General features: G+C 44.9%; 1 protein-coding gene across 2 annotated transcripts in view; it reads left to right on the forward strand.

The window, feature by feature from the left end:
* The first annotated feature begins 346 nt into the window (after positions 1-346).
* NEDD4L (NEDD4 like E3 ubiquitin protein ligase) overlaps positions 347-16,343 on the forward strand; it is a 206,045-nt gene continuing 190,048 nt past the window's right edge. For both annotated transcript variants that reach the window (XM_067316469.1, XM_067316470.1), the window contains exon 1: positions 347-476. In XM_067316469.1, the coding sequence (XP_067172570.1) occupies positions 429-476 (48 nt within the window). In that variant the 5' untranslated portion in view covers positions 347-428. The remainder of the gene's footprint in view (positions 477-16,343) is intronic.

The following is a 16,343-nucleotide window of genomic DNA, read 5'->3' on the forward strand; positions in this document are numbered from 1 at the left end:
GTGCCCCCGCCCCGCGGCTTTGTGCCCCCCCCCCTCCCCGAGGCTGCCCCGGGCGCCGCAAGGCGGAGGGCGGGCAGCGGCCCCACAGCCCGCCCCGCCCCGCCCTGCCGGGCTCTTTCCGCCCCCAACAACCGCGGCTGCGATTGGGTCTGCGCGCCGCTCCCGCCCCGGTGGGCTGCCGCCGCCGCCGCGGGGCTCCGCGATGCCGGGGCAGGGTGCGCTTCCGCGGCCGCGGGCTCTGTGAGCGGGTCCGCGCGCCGCCGCCTCCCCGGCCTCCTCCCTGTCCCGCCGGCGCAGCGCTCGCGGCCGCCGCGGCGGGGGCGCAGGGGCTCGGCTCGCTCGGCTCGGCAGGGCTCGACTCGGCTCGGCTCGGCTCACCTGGGCCGGCGGCGCCCCCGCGGGAGCGGAGGGCGGGAGCCCGCGGCTCCATGGCGACCGCGGCGGTGGAGCCCGTCTACGGCCTCTCGGAGGACGAGGTGAGCCGGGGCCGGCGGGGCGCGGGGGGGGGGGCAGCCCCGCCCGGGGCGGCCTGTGCGTGTGTGGTGTGTGTGTGTGTGTGGTGTGTGCGCGCGTGCATGTGTGTGCGCGTGCATGCCTGCCTGTGTGCATAGGTGTGCCTGCCTGCATGCCTGTGTGCAATGCGCGTGCAGCGCAGCGCGTGTGTGCAGGGCGTGTGCGATGCGCGTGCAGCCTGTGTGCAGTGCGTGTGCAATGCCCGTGTAGCGCGCGCGTGTGTGCAACACGCCCGTGTGTGCAGTGCGCGTGCAGCGCGGGGGTGCGGGAGCCCTGGCGGGGCGCCGCGGGGCGGCGGGCTGAGCGCTGCCCTTCGCCCCCGGCCCTTCCCGGCCCCGCGGCTGGGCGCTGCCGCCCCCTCCGCGGCGGGGGGCGCCGGAGCGGGGCGGGGCGGCGCGGCAGGTGCGCGGGTCCCCGCGGAGCCCCCGCCGCCCTTTGCCCGCCCGCGGCGGGGGGCGGCGGGGCCGGAGTCCACCCGCGTGGCGGTGTTTGGGGGCCTGCGGACGGGGCTGGTGCCACGAGCTTTCCGTTCTCAGCGGCGGCCTCCGCACGCTGCGGCGGCGCGCACGGGCGCGCGTGGCGGCGGCGGCCTGCTGCAGCCCCCCCAGCACAGCCCTTCGCAGGCTGCGTGTCCGTCCTGGCCTGCCGAAACCCGGCTTTCACCCTGGGAGCGAGTGTCGCACGCAGCCTGGTGCTTAGTGCCGATGGAGAAGCCAGGTAGGACTCACGATAGCTAATCGCTGTGGTCCCGCCTATCGGCCGGTGTCTTGTGCGGAACCATGGGCAGTGTTAACAAATCAAATACACACAGGCAAAGCCGTCCGCTTTATCTTAAAGGAATGTTAAATATTGCAGTTAATACCCCTTTCTTTCATTATCTTGGTGAGGTGCTCCTTTTTCTTAGTAGGCAGTACAGCAAACCACCGAAAGGGGATAAGCTGTTACTGTTCTGTGATCTCAGTAGGTTGGTTTTATTGTTGTGTCAGGCATGTTGCTTGTCAAGGTTCTATTTTTACAAAACTGAATAATAATAACAACAACATTATGGCCAGATTTATGGACTAAACATGATGGGGTATCTGCCAGTGTTTTTGTGCTGTGGAAAAAACTATGGCATGAAAAAAAATCTGCCTGTAAAAGCTGGCAGGCTATTTTGTCACCTATTGTACTTGTAGATGACTGTACGGTTTAATCCTAATTGGAAAGGAGGTTCTTCTGCTTGGGTGGGTGTTTTTGTAAAGGGAGAGGGTGGTTTGTTCAGGATTTGTTGCTTTCATAGCTTTATAAACCAATCTCATTTAAAATACTCCGTATGTATGTGAAGGTAGGGGAGAAGCGAATGTATTACAAAGGTTTGGGTGCTTAAGATCACGAATGCAAAATTAGAGTAGAATCTCTTTGCTCCCCTGTTTGTTTTGGTAAACCTTCGTGTGGGAACACGTCTACCTCGCAACAGTTGTGGCTGCAGGAATCCCCAAGAACAATTCCTCCTGGCTCGTTTCCTTGTTCGCTGGACTCCCACTTATCAGCGTGCTTCTGGTGCCGCCTGATCGCTCCGATAACCAGGAGTCTATTGTGTGAGCTGCGATGATCCCGTCTGTTAGAGCAGTGCTGGAGGGCTTTTATGAGCTGGAGAAACAGCTAGGGCAGCCGGGCTTGCCGCGCCAATATGGCATCCTGAAATGCTAAAGCCAGTTCATGGAGCTTACGGGCATGCACGTTTCTGAGCATGTTATCAAGTGTTATCTATCAGGAAAAATGAAAGCTGTGAAGAATCTTGCTGTGTCCAGAATTGGTGGCTGAAAACAATTTTCAGTCTGACTGCTGCTTTTGTTGTACATGTGCTCACTGATACCTTTTGTCCCTGCCTTCTTCCTTGACATATGCTGGTACTTGTGTAGAATGCTAAAGAGAAGTGAAAAAACTGAGAAATCCACTGAACAGAGATATGCAACCTTTGGCTGTGCGAACTTTATGTACCACTCTATACCTTGGATCTGAGATGGAAGGAATTTTCTTTACGATGAGAGCAGCAGTTACTGTGATAATGCCTCAAACTGCAAGTCGCAGTTAGAGACCTGGCCTGCTAAAAGCCACCAAGGGCATGGCATTCCACGTGAGAAGAGGCATCTCGCTCTCGCCTTCCAAGATAAAACCAAGCTGTTTGAAAAATAACTGCTTAGAAAAGCATACGTTCAGTCTCTCTGCAATGTCCCACATGGTCCCACATCACAAATGTACTGATGACTGCAAGAGTCATCCTGTCTACTAGGAACAATAATTTTATAGTGGATTGACTCTTGTTTTTTTTGTACTGCTGTAGATCATGCCTGTACTGGGCATTTTGCAAAACAGAACAGTGATAGTCTAAAAATATGACAACAGAGACCTCAGATGGAAATAGTGGGAAAGAAAGGGGGAGGGGAAAAGGGTGAGGAAATGCATGGAGAAGAATATCACAGAATGGTTGAGGTTGGAAGGGACTTTTAGAGATTGGTCATGTAGTCCAACCCCCCTGCTCCAGCAGGGTCAGCCAGAGCAGGCTGCCCAGGACCGTGTCCAGGTGGGTTTTGAGTATTTCCAAGGATGGAGACTCCGTAACCTATCTGGGCAACCTGCTCCAAAGTAGAATTATAAGCAGTATTGTGTAGGCTGGTAGACTGTAGTTTCAGTACTCCAAAGGTCTAAATCATTGTCAGGTCTTTGGTAAGTGTATGAGCAAAAGAAGACGCTGAAGGAGAAGATTCTGGGGACAGCAGCTGTAAGGAAGCTTTGTAAAGGTGCCTCTAAAGAGCGGTTGAGAAAGGCACGTGTGATTAGACAGTTTTATTGCATGTTGGGTTTGGGGGATAACAACTTCCCATTAGTATTGGCTTGGACTTGACTTGGCCTCTTGATTTGAGAAACAAAATCTGTAGATTGTTGTAGAAAATCTGTAGAACGACGTGTTCTACCATTTGCCAATTGGAAAAAGTAATTACTTAAATATAAGCTACACCTGCTTAATGGCTTTCCATAAAAATAGCAGTATCTCTTACAAATAATTAAGCATAGGTTTAATTTCTAGTTATAGAGTAGATGTGCATGTCAGTAGGACTACCTCATGTCTTTAAGCATATGCTTAAGTGTTTGCAGGGTTTGTGCCTATGTTAATCTCTGTAAATAGCTATAATTCTCCGTGGGCATCTTCTGTATGGACATCTGTTTATATTTTGTTCAAACACTCTGATGGGCAGTAAGACACCCAGTAGTTCGGGGACTTGGTCACAGAGTCAGCTGTTGCACTTAGCTACTGACAGACTAGGTTTTTTCCTGGCGTCTTCATAAATCTGCGTCTTTGTAAATATGAATTATGAAAAACTTAGATTAACATATTAATGAAGATGCACTGTAAATCAAATGCATGTCCTGCAAACACTATTCGCATAGTCTACTGGAAGCTTAGATGCTCTGATGCAAGCTTGAAATACCAGTACCTTTAAAAATTTTGCACCTTAGTAGCTTACAATGTTTGTTTCTGTTTGCATTTAGAGTGTTTTCTTTTAACGTATGTTGTGGATCCATAGTTGGTTGTGAAATTGCAATTTGTTAAGTGTTGCTGTTGATAAGAATGAGAGGTCTTCTCTGCTGGCCTAGGAAGCTGGGGGAAAGGGAGCAAAACTGGGAGCAGCAGTCCAAGTGGTATAAGTAGTTTTTCCCAATTTTTAGCTTTCAGCTGTTTAGGGACTTTCTAAACTATGGAAAACATCAGGACCATTAATTCTAGTAGTGAACAGATTAATCTCATGAACTTAACTCATTTTTTAGCCTTTCTTTTTTCCTCTTAAGAAGAAAAAGTCCATTGTGACTTTCCAGGAGGGTTTTTGACCCATATATAGTTTTGGAGTTTGGTGGCTGTAAAGAATAAGAAAGCTGATAAATGGCCCTATCAGCCTTCTGCCCTGCCCCGGTAATTCTGTTAAAGTGGTGCTTAAGCATTTTCTTTAACGCTAAAGAAATAATTTGTCCCTTAATGAAGTGCACCTCTCATTTCAGTTTGGGTTTCTTGAGAGTCAAGCCCAAACAATATTGAAGTTTTTTGTAAGTTTTTCCTTCCCTCTTCCTGAAAAGCTTGAGTAGAAGCAAAAACTTCTGCAATTTCTTGTGTCTTATTTAGTTGAATAAATAAAATATCTTTAGAAAAAGAACTTTGAAGAAAGAGTAATTTTTCATTACTTTTGTATGTGTGAAAGAGTATTTGTCTCTCTCATGTGTTTATATATCTTTAAATATAGGCCAAGAAAATGTTTAAATGCAAACTGCTCTCTCTACAGTTCCAACATTCTTCTCTTTTAAAGTTCTGATTAACTTCCATGGCTTTTGATTGCATAAACAGAAATTAAAAGCTCCCTCTTGAGGGTTTGGTTTTTTGGTGATGCATTGGTAATTGTCAGAAAGGAGCTCATGTTCGTGTTTACGCAGCCTGAGAAATACCTGCATAAGCCTTGTAATAAACAGTTTGGGATATAGTCACTGCTGCTTCATCTCTTTTTTCATCTTCATTCTTGTGCACTGTATTGAGCAAACAGTTGTGGGTGAGAAATGAGTCCTGAAGGATTTCAAGACCTCCGGAGCCTCTGTGATACTCTGTTTTTTATTAAGTCATGATTTTAGCACATGCAACTAAAAAACAGCTTTCAGATATGATGGAAATGCTGCCTGTATATGGGATGAATATCTTTAAAGTATAGGCAGACTAATGTCAGGGTAAAGAATACAAATAAAACTTGCCAAAATGAAGTGATGGTAAAGGACAGTTAGGCTGTGAGGCAAATGATGAATATGGCTGCAATACAGTGGGGAAACTGTCTCTTTTGTGTAAACTGTTTCCAAATGAGGCATATGGGAAGTTGGCTTTTGTCTTGTGTTTACATGTTCTTGATGGTTTTGTTACTCTGGAATGATCTCTCTTGGGGGTGTCTTTTCCCATACTTCGAACTTCATGTTAATGAAGTTCATCTGTGTGTGTTTCAATGCTATCCATGAGACAGGGCTTAGAAGGCTTCAAAAGGAATATGTTATCGCACTGGTTACCAGTGAGCTTTATTTATTACTGAGGAGAGAGCTGCAAATCTTTTCCCCGCTTGACGCGGTGACAAAGTGGTGACACAGTGGATTTAAGGGTTGCATTTCTCTATTTTGCATTTTGAGCAAGCCATAAATTTGTGAAATAAACATGGTGAATTGTGTGTGTGTGTGTGTGGAAAGCATCTGTGTTCTAGATGGTTGTAATCAGATTTAAGATAATGCTTCCTGATACATTGCCTTTGATACTAGAACTGTCTGAAGATACTCTTGCTGCTCACCCAGCTTCCACATTGCAGCCGTATTGCTCCCGCTGCCACCGGGGCCAGGCCATGCTTGCTGGGTCCCTGAAATGACTGGAGCCTTGTTACAACTGGACTGTATTACAACTGGACGTTATTTCTCTGCTGTATTGCTTGTTTGAACCGGCTCCCAGCTCAGCTCCTTTGGCAACTGTGGGATGCTGGAAGGGCACCTCGGGAGGGGAGCAGAGGACTGGAGAGGCACTGCCTGAATGACCGTGTTTGGGAATGGCACCAGGATGTCGCCGCGGCTGGAGCACGAGGGAAGCGGCTTTTGCACTCCTGCTGGAGCTGAGCTGTGCTCTGGAGAAGGAGCAGCCCGGTGTTGGGCATTCGGCCTCCCCAGCGCCTCTTCCAGCTCCCATAGCTCAGGCTGGAAGCATTGTCTGCAGGAGGCTTTTACGTAGAAATCAGTAGGATGAAGGCTTGAGTCCCTGCGAGATACCTTTAGTTAACAACACAGTGAACGCAGGTTCTTTAAAAATAGTGGGCTTTTGTTTCTGCTCTGAATAGTCTGGCTATATAAAGCATGATTTTTTCATCGGAGTGTGTGGGGGGGACCTCTTTTGGTCACAGGAGTGACACAGTGTCCTAGTAATAAGCAGTTCAGAGCAGTAACAATTTTTATTGACTTTTTAAATGGAAAAAAAAATCTGAATTGGTTTTATAGTTTTTAAATGCATTGGCTTCCCAGAGATAGCACATAAAATTTTAAATGATGGTTAAAAAGTCCAGATAAGGAAGCATTTCATAAATGTAAGGGCTTTCATATGCACTTGTTGTGGCATAGTAACAAAATTAATAGGTTGTGATTGATTCAGTAAGTCAGTAAATTTTAGATTTTTACAAAAGCTTGCATTTTAAACTTGCTTTTAATCAGTTGTTATTAGTAACAATGGTAAGCATATACTATAAGTAAATTTTAGCTTTAATGTAAAATTAATGTAAATATGTTTAAGGTAGTTTGCATTAAGATCTGGGTCTTAGGCACTGGAATAATTATGTGTGTGTGTGTATATATATATATATATAATATATATATATTCAAAGACAGATTCATTTCTCCTCTTCCCCTGCCCCCTTGTAAAGTGCGTAGATTATTCTGTGGTCTCACGAGCGCAGGCGAGGGACTCTGCTCTGTAGCTTGGTCTTTGGATTCCTTGTCACCTAAACACTGTTCCTGGGGAAAGGATGATAAGCATCTCTCTTGGCTCAGTGTTTTTGAGATCCATATTATGGGCTGGCCATTGGAGGGCACTGTGTAATGGTAAAAGCAAACGCAACACTTTCATCAATTTCTGCACGGGTGCCATTACCTGGCAAGTAAATGCAGGCTGTGAGCCCTAAATCTGTTGAGACTCTTGCTATACCACTGAAAACCTTTCTGCTGAGAAAGCAGTCGTCTTGATCTCATGGGCAGGGCTTTTGGGGAATTGCATGTTTTATGAATTTCTAATAGGAATTTTCTTTCTTCTCTTTCTTTCTTTCCAGGATATGAGTGCCAAATGAGCTTAGCTCTCAGAAGGGAAGAAAATTATTATCTTAGGATGTGAAGGAAGGAAGGAGCACAGAAGTGCAGCTTGAGGGTTGGAGTTGCATCTTCAGATAATGAGGGTTCAACAGGATATAGTATTTATCTTTTCTAAACCAACCACAGCCCATCAGGCAGCACAGACCGTCTCCACAGATGCGCTGTGATCCAGGTGGCCGTGGCAGAGCTGATGGGACTGGGTGCTCATGCCGTACTTGTGGGGAAGGCGGCACGAAGCCGAGACATGGCAACTGCCGTGGCAGCTATGTAAACATCTGTATTGCAAGATCTGATGTAGACGCAGCCTGTCTGGCAGCTAACTCATAGGGTTAAAGCTGATTTTGGCAGAGTTGGGCTAAACTGACAATCCCTTTTAGTCCCTCAGGATTATATAGGGCTAACACCTCTTGCTTAATTAAAATGTGTGGCATATAAACTGGGGCTTTTCCGAGAGAGCTGGAAATCTCCAGCACTTAATAGCAGTGAGGGTTGGATTACTCTAATAGCCTAGGTCAATAAAAAGTCATAGATGTAACATCCGTGTGCAGCAGTAGCTTGATTTATTCATAGCTCTGTAAATTTCAGTGTCAGTGAACAGAGAAAATCTCACTAATTCTCATACGTTTCTTTGCTGACATTACTACTTCCTCTTAAATGTTTGTCTTAATTATATTGAATAAGAGGGTTTTGCTGTAGCAATGAAAGAAATGCTACTAGGCAGCTCTGTCCATTTTTTAAGAGAAATGAAGTGTAATTTTGTAAACACTTGGTTATTTGCGGTTAAGCTTGGTAAGAATGTGAATGGCAGGCTGAATGACTCCTGACTCGCACACCAGGAGAAAGGAATGTAGTTTTACTGCTGGTGCGATCAGCTCAGCTTGGCATGTGAGCTGCTGCCATTTCGTTATTGAAGTCTGCAAGGGGTTTTACCTTCAGCTGGGATTAGAAATACAGCTTTCAGAAGTACTTAGCCCACTGTCATGCCAACTTTTCCCATCATGGGGTTCTTAAAAATAACTGCTGAGTTCTAATGTTGAAGTATTTGAACTCTCTCTTGGCCCTCTCTATCTGTCTTTCCTTTTCCCCTCCCAAAAGGAAGGAAGGAAAAAAAACTCATGAAAGATTTTGTGCAAAAAAGCAGCAATTTACTAGTAACTTATTTTAAGAAGGAGATATGGTTAAATTAGGCAGGCCCAGAATCTACCTGTTTAAAAACAACCCACAAAACTTGATTCTTCTTGAAATCTATTATAAAATCTCTCCATGTCTTCCAGGGAATGTCTTGTCTGAGCAACAAACTCGGTGTGTATAATTGTAAATGTGCATTTTTTCCTCCCTCTGTTCTTTTAACCTTATTTCCTGTGCAGTGGCAGGATGTATATATTTGAGAATCCTGATCTTTAGGAATTAGGATCATTGCATAGTCGAAAGAAGTGTCTGCATTCTGAGAACACTAGCAGGATATGTGGAAGATCTCCGCTAATGTGTTGTGCTTTGCAGTTAAGTTATGATATCTCATTTTTTGCTTAACTGCATGGATTAGTATTATTTTATTGGTGTCCTGCCAACTCGGGATAGGTTTTCTTCTTTTTATTTAGTTTATCTGCTACAGAATAACAGAATTGTGCAGAATCATGCTGTCATTTTTTTCTTTGGCAGTTTCCAATTTGAATAATCCTGGTTTGAGGCTAGAAGTATGCTAATATAATCTGTGCTTTTATGTGTTTGTTTTAAATTGAAAACGGTTCAAACTCTTACTCCTTTAAAATGTCTTTATGTAGGTTATTTATACTGCATTACTTGACAGGATTTTGGAAAGGCATGAGTAATGAATAGAAATAAGATTCAGTAGAAGGAAATCTTGGATGACCTCCTCATCAGCTCTCTATCTGGTGAGTGGTGTAGCTGAGGAAAACTCAGCTTCTCACCTCTTTCCAGGGAGGCTGGACAGGAGATCATGAGAACACAGCTTTGAAAAGCTTGGTGTCTTTGTGTGCATATAAGATAATCATCACAATTCAAATTACGCTTTTCTCTTCTGTTCCCCTACTCCTATGGGAAGGATTGTGGTTGCTTTTAAGGTTTTGGGAGGATGAAGATGTGTTTTTATCTATCTTTCAAGAGTGAAGTGGTTTGGAAGATAAACTAACAGTAAGGAAGAAGGTTTTTAGGATACCTTGAGAGGAGGAGAGCCAAAGGATTTTTGTTGTTGTTTGTGCTCTGCTTGCAGTTCTCCTCCTCCCACTATTTATCCAGTTTCTCTGATAAGAAGTAGAATTTCGGCTCTTGTTAACACCACGGAGGGAAGCAACTTACTTAGTCTTTCATGAGCTTTTGAAATAAAAATCAAGAAAAAGATTATCTTTTAATCATTGAGAAGTTACAATAGAGACATTGCTTCACATTCTCAATATTTTGTTATCTTTTCTGATGATCAGCGACACTTTTTCTTCTTCCTTCCTTTTAGTGTGTCTATATGAAATTTTGCTTCATTTCTTCTGCTAAATGAAAGTAGAGAAATTTCACTCAGACTCTTTTGTTTATTTGAACAAACTTAAGAAATGACCATTTAATTTTTCCAAAAAAATTTCTTGGCAGATTTTATAAGTTTTCCCCAGGGCCAGCTAGTGATAACAAAGGTATTCCAGCCAACATATCATGAAGACCAAAGTTTTGCAATCGTCAGATCCCGATTCTGTTGTGTTGAGAAAGATCTGAAAGAAGATGAGTAAGATTGACTTTCCATTATAAACTGGTTGCCTTGGTTTCTTAACTTGGAATCCAGAGAAACAGATTCTGGCTCTGAAAGGTCTTGCGCCTGCAGTTCCTGGAAGCTGGGAGGCAAAAGCATTGTAATGTTACCAGATGTTTGCCTGTGTCTTACTCTCCTCAGAGCTTGCTTTTAGTCCGTGTAGGAAGCTGTTTTCTGGCCTACATGTGTATTTGGTTAGGGTATCTCCTCTCGCGAATTAAGGAGTATCTTTTTTATCCTTCCATGCTTTCGTATTTACACGCACGCTTCCTTGTGTAATATAGATTTGTGTAATGTAGAGTTTACAACAGAATGGGCCAACAGATCTTCTCGTTCTGAAATAGCCAACTTCTGGCTCGAAAGCCACAGGAGTTACCAGCTATTCAGGATCGGCTCCCAGGCTTGAGGTGCATTGCTGCAGGCCATGTGGGGGAAAGGGAGTCTGCTGTCTGGAACAAGGTGAGCCGACAAGTTCCCCGAGTGCTGTCACTCAGTCATGCGCGAGGCAGAGCTGGATCCATCTGGCAGTTGAACGTGGGGATCACTGGAAACCTGCTGTCAAGTTGCTGGAGGAAGATAGTCTCCACATTTCGGTGTGGAAGGGAAGCATTGGGTTTTGTAATGGGAAGGAAGAGGTCAGACTGAGGCCATCAGTGATGGAGACAATGCAGGTGTCCAAAAATGAAGTTGGCTTGAGTCATTATGATAGTTGGCTGCTCCTAGAAGGAAGAGGTTCTGCAAACTGTCCTGGGGAAAAAGGAGAGCGCGCTTGGCTGGCGTCCTGGGTGGTGAGCTGAGCACAAGAGCAGGTGCGGGGCCTCTGGCCAGGAGGAGAGGAGGACGCGGCACCGTTCAGTGGTGGTGTCTGCTGAGCTGAGCGAGAGCCGCTGGGCTCCTCGGAGCACCGGTCGGAGCTCTCCCATGTCCAGGAGGTAGCCGCTCTGGGGAAGGCAACTCGCCTCTTCCCAAAATCCTGTGTTACCTTTTCGGGGCTTTGAATTTTGCATGGCAACAGATTAAAATCAGACATTTAAACTGTTTGCTGCCTTTACCTCAGGGATAGTTGAATAGCTCCCAGATGGATGCAGGTTTTCAGCCCAGTTTATTAAAATAAGGTGAAACCCAGATTTATCAGTTCAGCTGTGCGCTGCGGAGCTCCCTCCTGAGCAGCGGTTTCCTGCTGCCGGGAGGGGGTCCGGTACTGCTGTGGTGGTGCAGGCTTCACTTTGGCCATCTGATATTAATTTTGCTGCACATGTGAGCTGAGTGCTGAGCGTGACTGTTGGCTAAGGATTTAGTGTGGTGCATTTGCACCACTTGTGTTTAGCAGGTGGAGGCAATGCAGTTAGCGTTAGGCTACGGCTTCTGGAGCAGCTGATGGGAATGGCATAACTTTCCAGGGCACAGGGAGGTCTTGCTGCCTCCTGTGTGTCTCAGGCCCTGCCCTGAACCGGCAGGGCTGCTGGTGAGCCCACCGCTGTCCATAGCTGGGCTGGCTGGTGATTGCTGGCCGTCGGACGATGAGTTGAGGAGAGCGGCAGGAGGTTGTGGCTGGGGCAGGGCGGGCGTGAAGAAGCGGGGAGGGCAGGGCAGGAGGTGCTGTTTGGTGGCAGCGGGCTGTGCACCTGGCTCCCCCGGTCTTGTGAGGATCCCCACCGGTGAGATGGCCATAGCTCTGTCCAAGGGCAGCTCCGCTGCAGCCTTCTGCACGTGTGAATGGACAAATTCACACCTGTCCTAGCTGAGGAGGGGGGAAAGTACGGGTGTCCTGAGCTTGTCTGTTATGGTGTTTGTGGTGATGGAGTGGTAGGAAGGGACACGTGGTGTGTGGACAAAACCATTTCTCTTGTGCTTCTGCTAAATTAGCCTTATTAACAAAGCAACAGAATTGGTGCTTTTGAAATAGTAAACAGCAACATACTTGGCTGCTTAACGTCTTTTTGTATGTGTGTAAGACAATGTTACGTGTATTATAAAATACGAGCTTATCCATTGATTGTAACTATTGAACCAAAGGAACTTGAAATTTGTGGGGCTTGGACAAAGTCTTACTTCAGTGAGCTAGGTGATAGCTGCAGGACGGTCTTGTTTGGGCTGGTATTTGCTTGTTTGGAATCTGCAGTCTGACCTTTTGAATTGATCTTCAGAATAAAAATTTTCAGTAGATAAATTCCAAAGTAAAGCTTAAGCAAATTCTGCTAAGCTGTGGCCTTCATCACTAATGTATGGAATATGTGAATACAGTATATGCACCTTGATTTTATAGCTGTGCTAATTTTATAATTGTTTAAAGCCTCAGCATTACTGGACTAACTTCTGTGGTTCTGTGCGTATGTGCTTTTTTCTGCTGTTTTTTGCTTTGGGGTTGGTGTGGGGGTTTTTTGTTTGTTTTCGATCGTGCTTTTTGGGTTGGGGTGGTTTTTTTTTAAATGTAGCCTTAGTGCTAAGGCTGTCACACAAATGGATCAGTAGATGGGTGCTTGAGGAAGTCCTAAACTTCCCTGCATGCGGGTATGAAAGCTGATTTAGGAGAACAGGGAGTGGCAAGCTGAGCAGCTTAGCACCTGAAAAGTTATGTGCTGTAGTGAGGCAGCAATTTAACTACTTAAGTTCTGCCTGAGGATATGTGAATGTATTGCTGGTGCTTGGAAATGGAAGACAGCTTCAAATCCTTAGGACAGTGATGCTTCTCCCCTGCCCGAGGCTGCTTGAGCCATACACAGTGGTGGTTGGTGAATTTTGAAATGCTCAGTGCTAAGTATCTAGAACTTTTTTTAAATTGCTCTTCATTTTTCATACTGGAACACCAAAAATTAATTAAGTTTTATTTAAATTTTTAAGATGTACATCAGTACAATACATTGCAGTGGTACTCTGTAGGAAGCTTTATTGTTTAACAGCCAAAAATACATTTGAACAGGCAAAGACAGTCTAGGCATCGTGGAAGAACAGTTACTTATATGAACCTGTGGAAGTTTCTTCCTGAATCTCATGAAGTTACTGAATGAACAGCATGTCTTTCCCTATAGTTAGGAGAGGTTTCACGAACTATGACAAAAGTGGTTGCTTTAAAGATGTGATCTTTTTTTTTTTCCTGATACAAAAGAGCTAAATTAACATTTCATTGCTGCCTAACTGGGGAGGATGAGTGGTTTGGTTCCCTCTACCCTTCCTTGTCTCCACCGGTGTGATCCCTCCCTCTGTTTGAGCTGGTCCTCTTCTGATATCCAGGTAAACTGATACAGCTCAGCCTAAAAGGATTAAAAAGGAATCGCAGTTTGGGACTGGTTAGCTGTCTGTTGCTCTAGTTAGAGCTGAATTTGCTTACTGTGCAGTCACGAGTGCTAGGGTTGCCTCAGATAAGCGGTGGAGGCCTGTGGTTGGAGGGGAGGGAGGAGAGCCTTCCTCTCCATAGCGGCTGTTAGTTTCGCTTCAGTCCCATCCCATCAGGACTTGTCACTTAATATTTTATTCCTCGTTTCTGGTGTCTTTAGAAAAAAGTTAATGTCTTGAAGTCAGGTAGGAAATAAGAAAAATAATGCAGAAAATTCCTATGAAAATTCTGCTAGAATTTTGGGTGAATGACGCCTAATCCTGCAGCTTTGGCCTTAGGCACTTCCCATTCCCTTTCCTTGTGAGTAAATAAAACTTCACATTTTTATCTTCTGTTGTGTGATAGCTCGGTCTCATCAATATCTTGACACATCTGTGTCTTGGCAGTATTCTTAATGGTGATTCACCAGAACTCGCTTTTTGAGCAAGGGTTTATTAGATGAACACATTAGATAGAATGGGTCCTGCCTCCTGGGCTCCCCATTAGTAATAGCCTACCTCTACACCTTATAGTTTTATCGGGCAGGAGGACTTCTAATGTATTGTCACCTCCTCCTCGGCCAGGCCTTGTATTAGTTTTTGGCTGCAATTCTGGTACTAATCCTCTTCTAATAGTAATGGGTGGCAAGAGACTTAGTATGAAACATAACCTGTTGGAAAACATTCTTGTTAAACGCTGGCTAGTGCATTAGCAGGGTGAGAGTCCCACAGGTGGTTCCCTTCCCTAACAAGCTTCCCCTGGTTGTGGTTATAACCTGCTGCTTACCTGAAAGTAGTCTTTCCTGTGCTGAAGTCTTGATGAATGAGAATTACTGCCCATACTTTGTGCGGCAACTTTTTTTTTCCTAACTTGTGAAAGAAATATGCTCAGTTAACATCATGCTGTGCTACCTTTAGTAAGCTCAGCGTATTTGAACTGCCACTTACATTTTTGTGCATCTGTTCCTTGGGATTTGTAGCGCAGATAAGAATTTGTGTTAGAATTGGTGCTTTTTTAAAGAAAGATTTCAGTTATGACTTCAGTCAGTGTTTCGAATGATTTATCGTTGTTTGAATTGGTTTAGCAAAAATTTATATTGTTCTCTCATCTTGCTAACACTATAATAATTTACCTTTAATCTATTGTGTTATTGTGTAGTCTAACTTTATTTTAAGTCTGGTCAGTTCAGTTTTGAATTGCTTGTGACTGCACTCCTTTTGCTGCGTTTCATGCTACTGAGAAATTATTGAAGGCCTACTTCAATGTACTTAACCACTGAGCATTTTCTCCACCTCACTGTTACCGGTTAGCTGACTCAACTAGCTTGTGCTGCTTGATCGCGCTTTTCCATGCCCTACAAATGCAGATTCTTGGAACTTGCATAAGCAACAAAGCTATTCACCCGCTTCGTAAACTTAATACGGCAGAAGAATTTGAATGTGAACGTTGAAATCATTTCCCCCCATTCTCCTCAGTAGTCTGTCACTGGTAATGGACATCATTAAACATTGAGATCGTCCTTTTAGTAGTTCAGGATATGTATATTTCAAACACCAAAACTGAAGCATTTGGAGAAATGACATTAGGGTTCTCAAACTAATGTAACTCTGTAAGCTAGAATACATGTGCTAATAGTGTTTGGTAGCGCAAGAATATATTGCAAAAGCACTGTGTGTCACTGTTTGCCTTCCTGTGGAAGCCTGCATTTTAGCACTTGCTGGTTTTGGTGTGTTCAACTCTCAGTATCCTGATATTTTTCAAAGGCTTGGGATGTCACTGCATTTAGAGCATGATTCCACAGCAGCTTAAACTGATGGGTGTCAGGCTTGTCATTGCCTGTCTGTTCCAGCCGCGCGCTCCTGTCCAGGCGTTGTGCTGGCACTGGTGGTCATCTGACCTGAGGGAGTTAAGTCAGATCGGGGGATCAGGCTAGCTGGAAAGGAGTCCTGGTGCTGTGTGGTTTTTCAGATGCTTCCTGCTGATTAAATTCCCCAGGCTTGTTGAGGAATCAGATGGGAACTGGAACTGCCACAAAGACGTGGGCCTAGATTTGGGGTGGGGGGGGAGGGAAGGAGGGACTGCAGCCCTGACTTCTAACTTGTTTTATACCTTCATGAACCGCTCTTTTGTTGTAAGGATGGCTTTGAGTCTTTAGTCTTTTTAAAACTTATTTTGATAGCCTTACATTGCTGGGAAGGATGAAAGAACTATATGATTTATTGAATTTGATAGGAATTTTAGGCCAGTCTGTGTGGATTAATCAGGGTATGATCTGCCTAACCTACTTATGTTTTGCTCGCTGTTTTTAACTAATAAATTTTTTCTTACTTTGGCATTCACATAAGTCACATGTTTGCCTATCAACAGCATGTGCTGGGTTTTTTTTTTTTTTTTTGGAGGCACTTTCAGTTTTTCTACTTGCAGGATGTCAGGATCTTGTTCTTGTTTTCTGACTGCTACATCTTAGACTAAGGCATTCCTCCCTTCCACATTAATGAGGATTAGTTCAGCATGCAGTATTCCTGATAATTTTACATAAAAAGCATTAATTTCTGTATAAAGCTTCTGCCTCTTGCTGACAGTGTTTGGCTGAAGGCATGGTCACTCTGTAGGGTCTTGCAGGCCTCTGTTCTTTGTAAACTGAGTTACTCCCGCTCCCTTTCTCGCCAAGCCCTGTGAGATACTGTGTTGACCCTGTGTTTTGGGAGGTTTTTGTAAACTTTTGAGTGAAAAATTTTGGCTTTTGGAGATTTAATTTCCCCTCCCTCAAACTCTGTTTTTCTGTGTGGGGGTTGTGTGTGGGTTGTTTTGTTTTTTGACATCTCGGCTGAATAGTGGGCTTGCAGCTGCAGTTGGGTGGTCATCCAC

Source organism: Apteryx mantelli, chromosome Z (genome assembly GCF_036417845.1).
Source record: "Apteryx mantelli isolate bAptMan1 chromosome Z, bAptMan1.hap1, whole genome shotgun sequence".
NCBI lineage: Eukaryota > Metazoa > Chordata > Aves > Apterygiformes > Apterygidae > Apteryx > Apteryx mantelli.